General features: G+C 30.3%; 1 protein-coding gene across 3 annotated transcripts in view; it reads left to right on the plus strand.

Moving 5' to 3' along the window:
• LOC143252317 (L-asparaginase 1-like) overlaps positions 1-20149 on the plus strand; it is a 38950-nt gene that overhangs the window by 4765 nt on the left and 14036 nt on the right. For all 3 annotated transcript variants that reach the window (XM_076504265.1, XM_076504263.1, XM_076504266.1), the window contains exons 3-9: positions 821-941; positions 1993-2104; positions 8310-8435; positions 8747-8830; positions 11118-11244; positions 11917-12029; positions 13240-13425. In XM_076504265.1, coding sequence (XP_076360380.1) covers positions 821-941; positions 1993-2104; positions 8310-8435; positions 8747-8830; positions 11118-11244; positions 11917-12029; positions 13240-13425 — 869 coding nt within the window. The remainder of the gene's footprint in view (positions 1-820; positions 942-1992; positions 2105-8309; positions 8436-8746; positions 8831-11117; positions 11245-11916; positions 12030-13239; positions 13426-20149) is intronic.

The following is a 20149-nucleotide window of genomic DNA, read 5'->3' on the forward strand; positions in this document are numbered from 1 at the left end:
TGTTATGAAAAATATGTTTATTGAGGTTTTGAACTTTATGTGTTAATTGGTCTAATTATTAGAATAAAACTAAAACCTTTGAATAGTGTATGAAAGTATAATGTACATTTCTTTAGTAATTCCACTGATCAATAGTTTTGTACTTCACATAGTTATAAATGTGTGAATGATTTCTTGACAGTGTTGTACTTGGGCTCAAAGTTTTAGTAAATACTGTAAACAATTGTTTTAGTTATTTTCAAGATTTTTTGTATGGTTGTGGTTTTTTTAAGAATAATAAAGTAGGTTCTAAATTTATGAATAAAACCTGATTTATGTATCTCCCATTCTAAAAGCTTCATAAATATTGTTCTAGCCTATGAAAGTAAGATTGACATAACATGATAGGCAAGGTCCCTATATCTGGAACATGTTTATATATGAAGTGATTTAGGCTAGAGTGTTAGCAAGTTTGCCAGTCAGTTAAGTAATCAGTATATTAATATCTGTTTCTGTGCTATTCTCAGCCAGGTAGTTATTACTGTGAATATTAGGTTATTGTTTTGTTGAAAATATTAAATAAGTGGAATTTCTGTGAGAGGCAAGTCTAATTGTGAAGTTAATCCTGTTAGTAATTGTTGGTTATGCTAATCATAGGATTTGAATAATACATTTAGTTATTGTGAAGTGAACTGGATTTTATATTTTTCTTTTTCTCAAGTAATCCAAAAGGACACAACTTGGACTTGCAGCTCTTTTAAAAAAATTTGATAGTAATTTCACATATGGTTTCATAAGAGAAGGAATATTTAAAAAAAATATTTTATGGTGTTCTTTACAGTGTATGTTCCTCAATACAATGTCTTAGAATCCAATCTTAAGAAGTTTCCCCAGCTTCATGATGATTCATATGCTCAAGAAAATTTTCCTGCCAATAGCAGTAAGATTCCACTAGTTCTCCCGTAAGTTTTCTTTGCAAGTTCATGAGTGTCCACGTTATATACAATTGAATTACGTTAAAATAATAATAATATAGAAATGTCCTATTCATACTTTCTTCTATAGTTTGGTGTTTTTGTTTATAAAAACCTAGTCACTGTATGCAAGTGCACTACATATAGTAAATCTTTTAGGTCTGTGTTAATTTGCATTCTTTCTTTTCACAACATAATCAGAATGTTAATAGACAAAATTGTTCACTATACAGGTATAATACTGTTAACATTTTTTAATGCAGAAAACAGTTTATTGTCTTCAAATTTTGAAACTGATTGCATGTTTCCTGAGTATATTGTTTGCCTTTTGCATTATATGCAAACTAACTTAATCTACAGATAACTTTGTGCTAAGTTCTCTTCCTCTTATTTTTTTAGATGTTAATTTTAGGTGAAAGGTTAATAGTGACATATAACTCAAATGAATTGAGAATGTCTTTGTGTTAAGAATAATTACTCATATTGAACAAAACATTGCATAGAATGTTTAGTTGACCAGTGTAACTATTTCAACTCTCAGGTAAACTGGCTTTTTGCTTCAACTATTTTTTTCAGTATCAGAAATTGTATAACTTTTTTTGTTGGCTATACTTGTGCATGTCTTATTTTGTTAGGCTTTATTGACTAACTTGTTCATGTTAGTTTTGAATTGTCTGCAAGTAGCCCTAGTAGATTGCACATTATTTATGATAATACAATTTATGCCACCAACTGTGATCACATTTTATAATGTGCAAATCTACACAGATAGGTATACGCTGCTCCAACTTCAGATATATATATAATATATATTTATATTATCTCTATCTGAAGCTGTGAGGCACTGTGCTGAGGAGAATGCCTCTTTTGGAATGACCTCAAGTCTGTTATGAAGTTGGCATACTTCACTTAGATTTATATTAGTGCTTTATACATGTAAAATAGTTTGGCTCATAAACATGAAACATAGAAAACTTTTTAATGCAGAATATATATGAAAAATAAAAGGAATTTTGAAGTACTTTTTGTTAATTTTTAGGGAAATTGGTGAGCCAAAACGTGTTGTGTACACCATTTTTGAATATGATCCTTTGCTAGACTCATCTAACATGACTATGGACGATTGGATACATATTGCCTTAGATATCAAGGTAAGTGTTATGTATACAGTTTAATAATAAAATTTTCTGTTATATTGTTTTACAGAGAATAAGGTGATAGCTTGATTAAGAAAACTTGTTGAACACAGAGATATTTTTTTATTATTATAAAATATGTACATGTATACTTCAAACTCATTTTTCTAACATACCTGGTAGACATCCATGTATTATTAATCCTTAGTGAAGGAAATTGAGTTCATTGGATTGACCCCATGGTGTGGGTTCCTGTACGTGATGAGGGCACCTCCCAGGGAAGGTTCTGTTCTTTGAGTTCACATCCTCTGGGATATAAACATCCACCCACGTGTTTGCCATGTGTGGCAACTTGTGAAAGGAAGGAGAGGATCCTTGTGGTTGAGGGGTCCAACCCTAACACACCACTTTGGCCTTGAATTCCTGTAGACGGGCGGCCTTGGGGCAACCCCTTGAGTCAATCGGCTGGTCCACTCGGACTGGGGTCAGTGGGCACCGAAGTTTCCTTTCATTATCGATACTCCAATTAAAAATCTTAATAAAATAGTGAAAAACAGTCTATAGGTAAATGACCACATTTTGAAGATTCTGAGAAGTAATCCTCACCATATGTACCACCTGTTGTACCTCATTTTCTTATATTGCACTCACTTTCAGACAAACCTTTCGGGCAATTGTCTCCCTTTTTCATTCAGAATGGACTAGAGAGACTTGCTGGCTCTCCAAAGTCAGTAAAAAAGCTTCAAGCTGGTGACATTGATGTTTCCACCAACTTAGCACAAAGTTATCTGCAGATTAAGTTAGTTTGCATATAATGCAAAAGGCAAACAATATACTCGGGAAACATGCAATCAGTTTCAAAATTTGAAGACAAGAAACTGTTTTCTGCATTAAAAAATGTTAACAGTATTATACCTGTATAGTGAACAATTTTGTCTATTAACATTCTGATTATGTTGTTAAAAGAAAGAATGCAAATTAACACAGACCTAAAAGATTTACTATATGTAGTGCACTTGCATACAGTGACTAGGTTTTTATAAACAAAAACACCAAACTATAGAAGAAAGTATGAATAGGACTTTTGTATATTATTATTATTTTAACGTAATTCAATTGTATATAACGTGGACACTCATGAACTTGCAAAGAAAACTTACGGGAGAACTAGTGGAATCTTACTGCTATTGGCAGGAAAATTTTCTTGAGCATATGAATCATCATGAAGCTGGGGAAACTTCTTAAGATTGGATTCTAAGACATTGTATTGAGGAACATACACTGTAAAGAACACCATAAAATATTTTTTTAAATATTCCTTCTCTTATGAAACCATATGTGAAATTACTATCTAATTTTTTTTAAAAGAGCTGCAAGTCCAAGTTGTGTCCTTTTGGATTACTTGAGAAAAAGAAAAAAGGAGTTCACTTCACAATAACTAAATGTATTATTCAAATCCTATGATTAGCATAACCAACATTTACTAACAGGATTAACTTCACAATTAGACTTGCATCTCACAGAATTCCACTTATTTAATATTTTCATCAAAACAATAACCTAATATTCACAGTAATAACTACCTGTTGCCTTTGGATGCAACAGGGGATATACCTATAGAGGTTACACCTCATGCTACTTTGAATTCATCATAAGGAGTTATTGTTGAGAGGGATTTGAAGAACATTCCAGAGTCGGAAGTTCTCGCTGGTTTCTCCACCCAAGGAGTTTCTGCAGTGAGGCATATCTTCACTCGCAAAGATGGAATTATGGTGCTGACCAATGTCCTCATTCTGACATTTAAGTCACCACGTCTGCCTGCCACCATTAAGGCAGGTTATCTTAATTGCAGAGTATGGCCATACATTCCAAACCTTCTCCAATATTTCCAGTCTCAAAGGTTCTGTCACTCAAAGACGTCACGTCATGGTTCCTTAATGTGTGTTGCTTATAAGTGTGAAAGGGACCCTCATTGCAAGATGTTTCCAATGTCAACAGTTCTGTCACTCAGAGACATCCTTGAATGTGTGATGCCTATGAGTGTGAAACGGACTCTCATTTCAATGGCTCTCACCCGTCCTACTTTCATTCTTGCCCTAAATGGTTGGGAGAAAAAGAGGTGCAGCATTTTAAAACGGAAAATTTCTTTCCACCACCTCATCTCAGACGTATGCTGCCGCACTTCATTCCACAGCTACTGTGGGAGTGCAGATAGATCTCTCTGTGCCTCCTAAAGAATCATTCTCCAAATGAAAAGTCTTTTCTAAGTAGACTACGAATTGGTCACAGTTTTTTAACTCGTAATTTTCTTTTATCTGGAACTGATGCACCAGTGTGTAGTTTGTATAACACTCGGATCACAATAAGCCACATTTTAATTTCTTGTTATCGTTTTGATTCACAACGGCAGCACCATTTTAAGCATGTTCTGTCCCAAGGTTTTTCCATAATTTTAGACAGTGTTATTGGTGATGGTGACACTGTCCACCTTGGTAATGTTTTTAGTTTTTTAAAGGCCATTAATCTTTTTAATGCCATTTAAGTTTTTTAATTCACACTTTACACCTTTTTAATATGGCTCCCTTTTAAAAATCACAGTTCATCTAGTTCAATTTGAAATTAGAAACTGACTGTAACATTAAGTAACTTGAAACCAGGACTGGAAAGGCCAAATTAGAAACTGACCGTGACATTAAGTAACTCAAAACCAGGACTGGAAAGACCAACTTCAGGTGACTGATGGTGGTTTTTGTGCTTACCTGTTAGTCTTTCTGGCGAGTTATGATTATTACAGTCATGCTACAAAAAGTCCTTTACAACTTGAATTATTGTAGTTTTTCTCTTGATGCTGTAGACTAGATGTAAACATCGGTTTTATGCTATTTATTTATTTATTTTTTAACTTTGTTTTGTTTTACCTTAATTTCCTTTTATGAATTTTACTGAATTTACTTTTACCTTTTTTAACGGACGTTTGGCGCAGATAGTCTAGCTGCTTTGTGCCATAAAACACTAAATCAACCAACCAATCGTTGGAGTGAATACAAGGTGTCCACAAAGTCCTGTTCTGATTTTAAAAGTTTATTACAACAAAACCAAAAGAACTGTAATTATGCTGTTTTTTAGCACCTTGTTGCTTAACTAATGAAATTTTTTATCATTTACAGGTTGTAATCAGTGTGTTCAGTTGCTAATGGTTGAAGTTTGAACAAAAATGGCAAATACATGGGAGAAACCTTGATGTGTCATCTGGTTTGCAGTCAAGATCAGTGACAACTGTTCAGAAGAATTATTGCTGTCAATATGGTTAGGATCCTCCCCTCAAGCCCAGCAATAGGTGGTGGTTTCAAAAAGTTTCAGAAGACAGAATATGAGAAGTGCAATTGACCTACCTCAAGGTGTATGTCCAGTGGTTGTCAAAGAAACTGTTGCTAATGTCCAGGATACATTCCATTGCAGTCTTAGAAAGTCTTTGTTGTGCTTCAAGTAATAACCAGCAACCAAGGTCAATGGTACACACAAAGTCCTACACGAGAGATTGCATCTTTATGTATATAAAGTATAGACATCAAGTCTTCTCCTGTGTAGTCACCATTTTTGTTCATACTTCAGTTATTAGAAACTGAATACTCTGATTACTATCTGTAAATCATTATAAAAACACTTTCATCATTGTTTATATCAATCTGATTTTGTCATGTTGAAAAAGTCATCTGTGAGACTTTTAATATGAGAATGAAAAGCATTACTAATTTTCAAAAGCTGGTTTCATTAATAGATGTCATTGTCAGCATGATTGAAAATTTTTGATGGGATTTGGTTCATAACTATGAAACTTAACTTACAAACTGACACTAAAGGACCTATATAGGATTTTTCTTATGATAGCTATAATTCAAACCTCACTAGCCTTTATTATACTCATGTCCCCCCCCCCCCCAACAAAACATCCTTTAATTTAATCATTTATTTAATGCTTTCACAAACTTTGTTTCTTTTTGGAAGGGCATAGAATCAAATGATAATTTGTTTCATTAAACATAATGGAAATTAGAAAATAAATAACTTTTGACAGACACATTCCATACATGGAACATTTTAACAACTTCAAGCCTTCTCATACTGAACATCTTCCCTGAGAAAAAGTCATCCATTGCTCATCACTTTATCCAACTGCATCTGCATCATTCCATCAATAGTATAGTTCTGTTAGCTATCAAAATTTGATCTCAGCTGAATTTTGACAAAGAAATGATGGAACTTACTAGAGTTCTGTTTTTGAATAGTGCCATTTTTTGAATAGTAACCATAATCCTTACAACACCACTTTTTAACTATTAGTATTTTTTGTTGGTAGTTAATTTTTTTTCCTTTTAAACAATCACTAGCTTATTCTATCCAATTTCTATATCAATTTTCTTAGTTCAAGATTGGTTGTTAAAATGTATATAAAGTGTGCATGTTTTTTACTGTGGTTTTACATGGTGTACCCCAGATTGTTTGACCAATTGTAATGTTTCTTTTATTCTTACTCATTTGTTTAATCATGACCATTATTCTTCCTACACCAGAAACTATTGTTTGTGGCATGTTGTATGCTACACTACACTAAAATAAATTTTGCACAGTTAATATTTATCAAATCAGCCATCATAATAACACCTGACGATAACTGAGGTCTCTGTTGTTGTTGTCTTTTTTCTTACATTTTACCTTTAATAAAGGAAATCAACTTTTCTAAACTTGTTTGGGTTTTTTCAGGTTTGTTAATTTTATTTAACTACTTAAAGATTTTGCATAGTTTTCAAGTATTATGTATGACTTGAGAAATATGAGCATGAGAATGATTAGCACAGCTGTTGATTCAACAGTTAAATCACAGACCTTTTTACTCTGAAGTTACATAGAGCAGTGTTTACTGATATGATTCTGAATTTACCATGTGTACCTTTACTAAACATGGTAAACTTATAGTGAACATTATCAGCATGTTTTTAATAAACAGATTTTTTAATAAAGTATTTTTTATTGAAGATTTGCCCATGAATTTATTAATCTTTCACTGAGTCTTTGAGTGAAGGTGATTTTCATTTTATAGTTTAAATATTTTACTAATTAATGGAAGAACCTAGTTTGGAGGCTAGATGAGTTTAACAATATCTCTAGTATTTATAATTCATTGGGCAGTCTTAAAGGATTTAAAGGGATGAAAACAAGTGAAATAAGAGAGCTAGATATGTCATGTAGTGAAGGCTGAAAATTTATTTAAATACTTCTTTTTTTAAATTAAAAATTAAAACTTAGATAATTTAAAACTTTGAATTATAAATTATGTTTTCATTCCAAGTTTACTGCCAAGTTGTTTTATTAGATTTTTATGTATGTATAAAAAGATTCATCTATGTACATAGAGTTGATGTGTCAATGTACATTTGTTTAGATAGGTACAAGTCCTCTGCTAGTGCAGCAGTAAGTCTACAGATTTACAAAGCTAAAATCAGGGGTTTGATTCCCTGTGTGGGCTCAGCAGATAGCCTGATGTGGCTTTGTTATCAGAAAAAACACACACAGCTAGGTACAAATGTAGTTTCTAACTTCATGTAGATTCCCAGCCAGTGGTTTGGTTTGTCACTCTTCATGAGTAAAACAGATTTTTTTTTTAAATGTTGTAATTAACACCAATGGCACTCTGTATTTTAACACAAGTACTACTTTACAAATATGCATTAACTTTAAACAATGATATAATCCAAATAAGACAAGTATGGAATTACAATAATCTTATCAGCTAAATTACTATAATTATTTGATAGTTTCACTAATTTTACTTTTTATGAGATCATACTGTAGAGATAACTTAAGTTTTTTCAAGTACAATTTATAACACTAGAGGAAAGAGCATCTAAGTAAATGTTAGTAATTATTCGAAATTTTAATCTTGTACCTCTTTGAAAGGCTGTTCTTAACTCAAAATTCAGGTAAAGAATACTGTTGAAGCATGCTTAATAAAGTAGAAAAAAAGTCCATACTTTTTAATTATGTTACTTACACATGTAACATAATTCTGTTACTCCTTGCTGTGAAAATAATAATTTATTGTTTTTTTATTTTGTACGAAACAGTATGTCGTATATAAATAAAGTATTTATTTTACAAATACTGGTCTTATATTTGAGATATAATGAGTAATTTTTAGTTTCTTGTTTTGTATTTTTCCCAGCAAGCATATGAAGAGTTTGATGGTTTTGTTATTCTTCATGGTACAGATACATTGGCTTACACAGCATCAGCTCTTTCTTTTATGTTGGAGAATCTTGGAAAAACAGTCATTCTTACAGGTTCCCAGGTCTGTTCAAACTTAAGGCATGTTTCATTATAATTAAATTTCATTTGAAGTATTTGAACTAAAACTAATTTCTAAGTTTTTAATATAAAATATTTATGAGGAGATTGGATTCACTGCAGCTTTCTAGTTATCAAAAAATAAAAGCTACACCTAGTAGTGTGAATGATTACCTGAAAAACTGAAACTGTTCTTTTGGTAAGTTGTGAATTTTTAGCATTTCATAAAATAAAATAAGTATATTTGAGCTTCACATATCATATCGCCATGTAAATTACTAATAGATTATTTGATGATTGATGTATTATGAACAGATTCCTTTATTTGAACCACGGAGTGATGGGAGAGAGAATTTCCTCAGCTCGCTTATAATAGCTGGAAATTATACTATTCCAGAGGTAAGATCTCTATCTTAAACTGATTGACTAATTTTTAATAGGTCATTTTCATTCATTGTAGAAAATAATTTAGTGTTTGAAAGAAAAAACAATATTGTTCTGTATTTAACATATGAATGGATTTAAATACTTTTGTGTGGTTACTTCAAATATATTTTAATAAACTATGACATGTTGTGATACTAAGTTTTCCGTGCTGTTTTCTTAATGTCTTCTTACAATAATAGGTGGGTAAACAACAATCCATAAACATGAGGCAGAATTTTATTGATGATAGAATGTATTTCATGTTTCAGTAGAACATTGGTTTGTCTTCTTTAATTATGATCAGTATAAAAATGTTGTTTTCCTATATGTTATTTTATTAGACTAATGTGCTTCCTTGCTCAAGTGTTGTTTTGTAATATTATGATATCCTTATTGTTGAATAAACCCATTTCATGAGATGATCCATAGACTACCAGACTATGATAGTGTATGGGATTAGTTTGGATGTAGTTACATCAAGCTGTGTAGTACACTGCACAATCCCTCCATTTGTTCTTATTTTACTCTGCTGCATTGTTGGTTTGCGAGATTTAGACAGTTTACACAATGTGAATGGTACTCCTGTGTTTGTTGTTAGTTTATTTTCTTGCACAAAATATACTATTATCACAAATGAGGAACAGCATATACCAGTAGTTTTGTCGGTCCATTGTTTCCATCTTCTAACAGCAAATAATCTGCACTTTGGAACTGTTCATGCATTATAAGGACAATAGTCAAGACCTACGTTCAGTCAGATGAGTAGCTGAAGAGTTGGAAATGGATGATGTTGATTAACTGCCTTTATTCTGTTAGTTAAAAATTAGGGATAGCTAGAATAGATAGCACTTGCATAACTGCATAAATATCTGAAAGCAAAAAGATTAACACAATGATATGTCATAGCCACTTACATTTATAGGATCTAACTAGTAATTGGCATTAAAGAATACTTGTTGATGTGGATAAGAACCATGCTAATCATCTCAGTCCTTGTATATGTCAGAGATTTGAGTTCTTTCAATCCCACACTTCTTACTTCAGACATAAATAAACTTGCTGTTTGGGTCATGTCATTGATTTGGGTTTATGTAGTTTGTTTCTCATTCTTCAATCATGGCTTCTGGTACATCTGATTTATGAAGATTCAGTAGGATCTTTTGCAGACTTCTAAGTGTTTGTCCCATGTTTCAACTTATCTGACTGGATGGTACACTTAAAGACATTTTGATGACCTTTTTCTTCTTGATTGTGTGGTTCTGGATGTTTGAGTTTTTCCTTAGGTTGTACAAGTTCATTAGGAGTAAGAGATTGTTAACATGTTTTCATTTTTCTAGTGACTAAGAGCAGGGCTGCCACTGATTTTGGAATGGCATGCTTTATTTGGGCAGTTCTCTTATTGTCTGGCTTGCTTCTTCTTCATATTTGGTGTTGATATTTAATCATGATGTGATACAAATGATAATACTGTTTGAATCACATACTTTTTTTAATAAAGTATGTTTAAATGAATATTACCTAAAAATTTTCCTTCCTCTCACTTCATGTTCAACACAATCTTGACAGAGTTCGTGTTTTTGTTTTTATATCAAGTAAGTCAAAGACATTATGGGTAAAGTGGAGATAGCCTAACTTTTTTGTAACTAATGTTAAATAAGATACCCTTAAGTGGATGTAGTACATATTTCCAACTTAAATAAAGACTCACAAAATTTGATCTTCTAACAAGATGGACTACAATGTGATGCATAATACAAGTGCATATTTAAAATTATTTTACATCCAGAATTTTTTGTTAACAGTTTATTTTAATTTTGTATGTAACTTTCTGTCACAATGTGTTTACGGACTTTTGTTTAAATTTTCAAAACAATTATTTAAGATATTAAAACATGTTTACTTCATAAAATGAACAATGACTACTATTTTAGTGCATATTAGATATGTTTTGCTTTAACATTCCTACGAAAAGATGTTTCTAGTCCTGATTTCTCCAAGCCCGTTCCCCTGGCTGTGGTTTTGCTAGATAGTAGATAGGGACAGTGGGAATCTCGTTAATCCATTCATTAATGGATTTAAATGGCAATTTCATTTAAATACAAAATTATTAGCCTAATATTAATAACCTTTCAAGTTGCTCTGGGGCCTATTAGGCCCCACTTTTCGTAGGAGTGTTAAAAACTTGATTGTGTAAATTTCTTTTAGTTGTAGTTTCCTTTTATAAATTTTAATAAAATCTACCAATTTCTCTTCTCTACAGGTCACTGTGCTTTTTAACAATCAACTTTTTCGAGGGAATCGAACAAGCAAAATTAGTACCAGCAGTTTAGATGCCTTTGGATCGCCAAACCTGGCTGCTCTTGCAACTGTTGGAATCAAAATACACAGTAAGAATAAATTGAATATCAGACATTCTATAAATTTAGTTTAGGTGGGGTAAGGCTAGGGGGTAGGAGGATAAATGTTTACATTTTAGTGGTTAAGTTGTTTGAAAATAAAGTACTTCTATAGAAGATTACTAACATGCAGTACAGTTTTCTACTCAGGACTGATGTACTTGACCACACCCAAGGTTTCTTAGTTTGATTTACTCTAATCCTGTCATACAGAATTTCAGTTGGAGGGTAAGGCTGTTCAGAAATCCTGATGAGTAATAAAATTGAAATGGACATATGAATGCCCCACATTTGACATTGCTGGTGCACAAAAATATAACTAATACGAATGGGGAAAAAAATTCTCATTGATTAACTTGCTCTTAATTCTATTTAAAATATCGTCATGTGCTGTGGCTGTTAAATATTCTTTCTTGTTTGAATCGGTAATTTATTTATAATAAAAATTGATTACATATATTACCAGGTATTAATAAATAAATATTCAGTTAGTATTTTGAGTACAATAAGTGTATTTTTCTTTGGGATTCACAAGGAGAATATTTTTAAATTAGTGTATACTTGTTTTTCAGTTTGATAGCAAAATATTTTAAATCTATTATGTTCTTGTTTTGTGGTTTACAAAAAGAATGATTTTAAATCTACTATTTATTTGTTTTGTAGTTCATTGGCAGAATGTCTTTCAACCTACAGCAATTGAAGAGTTTTGTGTTCATGACAAGCTAAATCGCCATGTCGGTCTGCTGCGTTTATTTCCCAGTATTACAGTTGAAGTGGTAAGACACTTTGATAGTTTAGAGATATTTGAAAAAAAAAAAACAGTTCTTTAAAAAGAAACTTTAAGAACTATCATAACTAAAAAAAAAGAAAAATTACACATAATTTTAAATTGTAAATATTTTTCTAAGTACATTTGATATGAGTTTTTTAGAAAGGTTATGCATTGTACAATAATTTTGTTCATTAAAAAGAAATAAAACTTGGGATTATTTGAAAAATAATAATAATTTTCCAGTATATTATTCTTTCATAATATAACTATATTTTACAATTTTTTTACTTATTATTTTTCAGTTACTTAGCTAGACATTAATATTTTTTAATGACCATATTAATGTATATTTTTATACAAATAAGTACTATTAAACAGTCTTCAAGAACACTGTTAACAAATGTTGGAAGAGAACTTGATATTTAAACTTGCTGGATTTAATAAAATAACTTTTTAAAAGATTTTATTTATTGTTTTATGAGATGGTTAGAGGATTAAAACTCATCACCAGAGATGCTCATCTGTCACAGAGGTTCTAGTTACTGATTACTACGTTATAATAATGTTTTCAGTAAAATCCACCACATTTAAAAAACCTTTTTAACATTTATAAAAGCTCCAATAAAAATAAAACCAAAACCACCATCGTCATATGTGTTTCTCAACATGTTGTATGTTGTTTTTATAAATGAGAGTACAGATATCAAATAATTTCTCCTATTAATTAGAATAGACTGGAAAAGTATACAACAAATAGTCTCTTTTGTGATCAGTTTTGGATTTATTACTTTAAACAAATCACAAAATGTATATATTCTTGTTCAGTCATTTGAATATTTGTCACAACAGAAATAATATTAGTTGTGTAAGTATAAGTAACAGCTAGGAGCCATTATTCCCTATACTTGCATGAGATTAGTATTTATATATGTGTATAAATTTTTGTTGCTGATGAGTGTTCAAAGAAGCTATCTCTTTCTCTGTAAAAGTATATTAAAAGATCAATTAACATTTTATGTTATAAGTAATTTTTGGACTAATAATTGTAGAAACGTTTTCATTTTTATTAGTTATTTCTACCACATAAGCAACTGGATATTCTCAAGTTAACTATAATGATATTACATGTAGTTTTTTTAACAGTGAACCTTATAGTTTAGCTTCAGTGTATCAGAATGGTACTACTGCAACATGTTTTGTTATTTTCATTTAAGGTGAGGGCTTTTCTGATGCCTCCTATACAAGGAGTTGTTCTTCAGACATATGGAGCAGGTAATGGTCCCACCCATAGACGAGACCTACTAGATGAACTGAAAAGGGCCTCTCAGAGGGGTGTTATAATTGTAAATTGTACTCAGTGCTGTAATGGTAGAGTTGATCCATTTTATGAAACTGGAAATGTAAGTGTAAATAATTAATTTCAACTTAATAGTATGGAAAGCATAATATTTATGTGACAGTGAATTAAACCTTTGTGTGTAGCTTGGCTTATTCAAACATAGACCCAGGAACTTGAAACTGTACTGACTAGAACTCTGATATTATTATGTGTATCTTCATGAAATATGATAAACATAAGTCTGTTGTATTAAATACAATCTGAAATTTAATAAGTATCTTCAATAAAAATTAGTTTGTGAATTTACTAAGCCTTTACTCAGTCAGTCTGACTTCAATGTGATTTTGACATTAAGAATATAAATACTTTTTCCATCTTACAGTTTTCTTAGTTTAAAACCTACTAAATGAATATCAGAATTTTAATTTTTTTTATAGAACTTCATATGTTATTTTCTGTAATGTGTAACACAAGCTGTAGCTAAATTATAAATGTTCATTGAAGTAAAATGAATGGAACCTTTTTTTCTTCTTTGAATGTATGATTTGTTGCATTAGTATTACCTAACTTATAATAAAAGTAATTTATTTATATGTGAACACAGTAGTAGTCTTGTACACTGAAATACTTCATTATATTAGATTTATTGTTAAGTTCTGATAAAGATATGGTTAATAGGATAGAGGTTGTTAGGGATCACCATTGGTCAGTTAGATTTGATATTTTGTTGCATATGTGGGCAAGGAATAATGAAGTTTGTTTCACATTTCATAAAAGCAGATTTCAAACAGACAATAATTATATGCTGTTAATTGGGCAACTGAATTATTTGGAGATATTAATCAGATATAAGAAATGTTTTAAGTAAATTATTAAATATTCGAGATAGGCTTGTTAATTATAGAGAAAGATAAAATTAAAGAAAAGCATTATAAACATAAGTTTAAATTTACTGCAATGATTAGATATTTGGAGGATGATAGAAGATAAAGTGTTTGTCAAACAAGAAATAAATAAATCAATAAACTATATGAAAAGAGGTTGGCTGAATATTTAAAAGTAGAGAGTAAGGATTTCTCTAAATATGTTAAGGGTAAGCAAAATTTTAGGATTGGAGCAGGGCTTTTGAAGGATGATATTGAAAGGACAGTATCTGATGATTGTGAGAGGGTTGAGTTATTAAATTCTACTTTTTTTTTTCTGTTTTCTCTATTGAAGATTTAAGCAATAATCCTCAACATGAACAACTGCTAGATGGTGAGGTTGAACAAGATAATCACATTAATTGTGAACTAGTTGAAAAAATTGGGAAGTTTAAAGAATGATGATGCACCTGGACCAGATAATATTTACTCAAGTGTTTTGAAAGAGATTAAGGGTTTTACGTGTGAGCTATTTGCTATTAATTTTACTAAGTCCTTGAATGTTAGATGATTAGAAGTTGACTGATGTTACTCCTTTTTCTAAGGGAGGTGATGAAAACTTTCTCAACATTTAGTCTTATTTGTCTTGCATCAGTTGTGAGAAAAGTTTTTAAAGTATAATAAAATATTCTTTTGACAAGGTGTTACTTAAAAAAAGACTCATTCATAAAGTTTGTATGGATAAGAAAGAGAGGTTGGTTCACTGGAAACAAAAGTAACTAGATGGAAGTGAGAAGAGGGTTGCTATGATTGGTAGTAAGTTAAACTGAGTTACTGTCATGAGTAGAGTACCTTGAAGCTTACTCTTAGGATCCTTCCTTTTTTTTTATATATATATACATCAACATTGAAAATTTAATGGTGTTGGCCGTGAGGAGGATATTACTATATTACAAAAGGATTTGAATTATTTGGTAAGTTTGAGTGGGGATAAATGGCATATAGATTTTAAGTATAATAAATGCAAGGTAATACATCTGGTATATCACAATTTGAATTATGAGCAGAAGTTTGATGGGAATAATCTTACAAGTATTATGGAAGAAAAAGATTTTGGTGTACTGGTTGGTCAGTCTCTCTAAGTCATCAAAGCAATATGCTATTGCTAGTGGCAGGATAAAGAGGTTATAATGTCATTTGTTAGACAACATTTGGAATGTTGTATTCAGCTTGTGCTTCTTACCCTGGAAAGGGCATTAAATAACTGGATGGGTTTCAGAGAAGGGCTACTAGGTAGGATAATACCTGATATGGAAATGCTATATGAGGATTGATTAAGATTTCTGAACATGTTTTCTCTCAAAAATAGAAAGGGAATCTAATTGAGGTGTTTAAGATTGTTAAGAATATTCATAATATGGTGCATCATCTTTTTTTTTGTATTTAGTAGTGATAATGTTAAGAATAGGGAACACAAATATAAATTGTAGCAGAGAAAAAGTCCCAACTAAGACAGCTTTATTTTCTAACATGGTGATTGGCTTTTGGAACAGGTCAACTTTCATTGTGGAGGAGGCAGTTAAGGAAAGCTTTGGCTTTGAGTTGTAGGTATAGGCCAAGTTTTCTCTAAGTTCATTGTCCAAGTAAAGATTAAAATACTTTTCAAATATGCATTTTAGAGCACTCAAATTACATCATTCACTATAATAAGTATCACGAAACTATTGTTATTTAACTGGTTTCCTCACTTAAGCTATAAATAGGGTAAAAAATTCTGTTATTCCTATGAACAACAAGTCGCTTACACATGCATCAATGTTCTTCTCTTGGCAACATCTGTTTGTGACCCATTCAGGGAGATAGTTCTAATCCTGAAATTGAGCAAAAGCCCTTTATTTTGATCATAAACATATACCTCAGACAAGAATAGATCGTTTAGAAAAAAGTTATGGATAGATGGACATGGCTTCTGTCTTGAGTCTGAAAAATTTGTATATCTCAGCAAATGGAAAATGTTACATCATTTAAGTTGTATTTTGAACCTTTTCATTACTTATAGCTTATTTTCATGTTACTTAGAAACTACAGAAGCTGTACTACTGATGCTATATGAACTTAAAAAAGGGGAGAATTGAGAATGCATGTGTGTAACATAAAAGTAAAAATGGAAATTTAAAAAAATATTTCCTTTAAAAATCAAGAAATTTAAAAGTTTGGTAACATCAAAACTTGAATTGTAATGTACATTTTGAAACCAAGTTTATTAATATACATTGAGAGTAAAGTTGTATAAATAAAGTTGCCCCCTAGTGACACTACAGTATGTCTGTGGATTTACTCTGCTAGAAACTGGGTTACAACACCTGTGATGGTCAAAGCACAGATAATCCATAGTGTAGCACTGTGCTTAGCTACAAAACAATAAAGTTTAAATGTTATTCTGTAAAATGTCAATTCTCACATTAGACTGAAGCAATACACAAAGGGTTTATTTGTCTGATCCAATTTACACTGTTAAGATTTCTCATTTTTTTGACTATATGAATATTGTAAAAAAAAAAAAGTTTATCAAAGTTGTGAACTTAAATACATACCACATAATAAATTTATCAGTACATAAATACGTACCATTTAACAAATTTATCAGTACATAAATAACTGATGCAAATAAATTACGTTACCTCTTGATTACCATTTTAAAATTAAGAAAAAATTTAGTAGCTGTACAAATTAAATATTAAAGTAAACATAGTGATCTACTGTTATCATTATCAGGTAGTAACAGAAAGAAATAGATAATTATAATAGTTTGTTGTAGCAGTCTGATTTGAACACTTAATATTGTATATTTTTGATTGTGCAAACTTTGTAGATTAGTTGTTTGTGTCTATGTTTTCTTCTTTGAATAACTAAATTATAAGAAAGCTATAAACATGTAAAGTAATTCAATTCTAAATGTTACAAATTTTCCACATTCATTTGAAATGGAATATGAGAAAAACAATTGTTAACATGTTTATCGTGACATTATTATTTGCAAGAGCTTTTAAAAAATTGAAGTTTAAGACCGTAATTTATTGCATATATTAATATATCGTATTTTTAAATTTACCATAAGGAAATGCACATTGAAAGGTAAAAATGATTTTAAAAATTTATTGTACATAATAAATAATGGTTGTGTAGATTTTTCTTTTTTTAACATCTACCTTGTAGTTTATAGTTATCATAAATAGTTTATAATTATATAAACTGTAGTATGTAGTTCATTGTGGGTAAGATTTACTTTCATGGAGTTGAAAGTGTATTACTGAGTTTTGCATGACATAATGTTTCATCTTGCCTGTTCCTCCTCCTCCTCTATTTGTTTTTTCATCAGGTCACTATTACAAGGTGGCAGTAAAGTTAAGCACTCTTTGCAGAGCTTTAAAATGGGGTTATATTGCTGATGTGTTGCTAAACTGTTTTAAACTTGGAACCTGTAAGAGTGAATTTTGGGAAGGGTTATCTTTTGACTACTTCTGTTTAGATTATTGTTATATTGGGTAATGTAGGTATTCTCATTGTTGAAAATTTTCTTAATATTTTCATTAATGTGCTGTTATTGTTCAGATTTTTTTGCAGGTGATGTGTATTGCATATTGGTCAAGCAACATGTTTAACAGTGGTAAAATTTGTTTTTAGGAAGTGGTTGTTCCTCCTTAGTAAAGCTCCTTAACATGTGTAAATTTCTTTTGGATTTTTATATTTCTTCATATATCTATATATGTAACAGATTTGGATTTATTTATAAGCATTTTTTCATTTCTGGTATAAATTTTCAGTCTATGTATTTAATAGTATAAAATCTTAGCTAATAATCCATATTTTAATAATATATACATTTTAAATTCCTAATTCTACAAGAAAATATTTTTAAAATTCTTTATTACACCTAATATGACATGTGAAATATTTTCTCCAAGCATTTTGTCTTCTATATTTTTTTCCACCATCACTTGAAAGAGTAAGAAATTAAATATAAATTACTTCTATAGAATAATCATTACTCAGACAAACCATAATTTTTATAGCCTTCAGTTTTTTTTTATAGAGATATCAATAGAAAATCAGACACCTCCTGTGACACTCACCAGTCACATCCTTTATTTCAGGATTTGTTAATAGTTAATAGTTCTCTTATGTTTAATTTTATGTTACCTATAATTAACAGAAAGTCGAGGTTTTCAAAATTTCATTTGCATTACTACTATAAAAAAAGGAGACTTCAATGTTCTCAACAATTGACAGCAAGAGAAAAAGAAGGTTGAGTAAAATTTTTTTAATTTTTATTTATTATAAAAATAATTAAAATGTAAAAATAGTGATCTTGGTAGGTGAGTTAAGCTTAGATTAGGTAAATAAATATAATAAAAACATTTGAGGCATGGATGCAAGCAACTGGAAATAGCTCATAGGAAATATAATTCAATAGTGTAATGTGAGCTGTATGTGCTGGGTGATTTACAACTTATAATGACTCAGATGGTAGTTATATATGGTTCAAAGGGCAATAAAACAAAAATTATATATAGATGTATACTCTTACAAGCTTAAAGCTACTTAGGATTAATGAATATATGTAGTTTCATGTTACAATTTGAAGTCATAATAGAAAGAAGAAAATGGTCATTTAGATTTATTTTAATTTTTTTTTTGGTAGTTACAGTCAGTCATGTTGACTGATCTCATTTTGAGTTAGGGTAGAGAAAAGAACATAAAATATAAAGTTTTACTGAAAACGAAAATGTTTGTAATTAGGAGGTTTTAGGGATTACACAAAGGAAGTTTGAGATTTTTGAAATTAGTACAAGTATTTTTAATCTTAACATGAAAATGCTTTGCACATGGACTATTCAAAACAAATATTCAATACATTCATGGACAAATGTTTAGTTTGTTAAAAATACTTCACTAAAATTACAGTTGTTATGTATGTGAAAACCTGAGAATGTTAACTCAAAGAATGCCAAATTTTGTGAAGATTTACACATCATATAGAAAGTTACAAGTTTTAAATATATAAAGACTTGAAACGAATACAGAGAGATCACGTGGTTGGTAAAATTGACTGAGCATGTTGAAAAAGTTAAATAAAAACAAATCAAGCTTTCATGTTACAGTTTAAAACAAGAAAAGAGTGTTTTATTTGAAAATTTCAGTAACATATCTTCTTAATGTTGTTAGTGTAACATTTATACACTTTATAAGCTTTTGCAGATAGACATATTTGAATAATGGGAACCATAAGATTGTTTATGTTTCATGAAGGGGGGGTCATTAAGGGGGAAAAAGTTGAGAACTACTGGCCTAGTCAACCAACAATGTACATTTTCAGGTCCACTGAATCCTATCATTACAAACATAAATTAATAAAGTATGGTAAAAATAACTTTAGACAAGGTTCAAGTTATCCATCTCAGTTTGCAGAATTGACATGTTCTGACTGTTGTACATGATCTATTCAGTTATCTACTTCTGTAAAAGGAGAACTGATACAGCTGCTAAAAAGAAAAGCCTACAATGACATCTCAGTCTATATTTACACATCCTCATGATAAAATATAAATATCTTATGAGTAGTAAGTACAATCTGTTAAAGAGCCAATCAGTTGTATAAAGCTTTTCTTGTTATAAACTCATTCATTAAAAATGTTTCCAGAAAGTTACATTTTGACCTGTAAAACCTTTATTTTTATACACCACATTTTCATAGTAAAATTATTTTAGTGTAAAGCATTATGGCCCAAGAATGAGGGTCTTTTTGTTTTGATTTTTTTTTTGCATATTTAACTCTCATCACTAACCACTGAAAATTGTTACAGATAAATTATACTCTATATTTATTATTAACCTTGCTAATTAAACACAGTAGATTTAATA

The sequence above is a fragment of the Tachypleus tridentatus genome, chromosome 6 (genome assembly GCF_004210375.1).
Source record: "Tachypleus tridentatus isolate NWPU-2018 chromosome 6, ASM421037v1, whole genome shotgun sequence".
Classification (NCBI taxonomy): domain Eukaryota; kingdom Metazoa; phylum Arthropoda; class Merostomata; order Xiphosura; family Limulidae; genus Tachypleus; species Tachypleus tridentatus.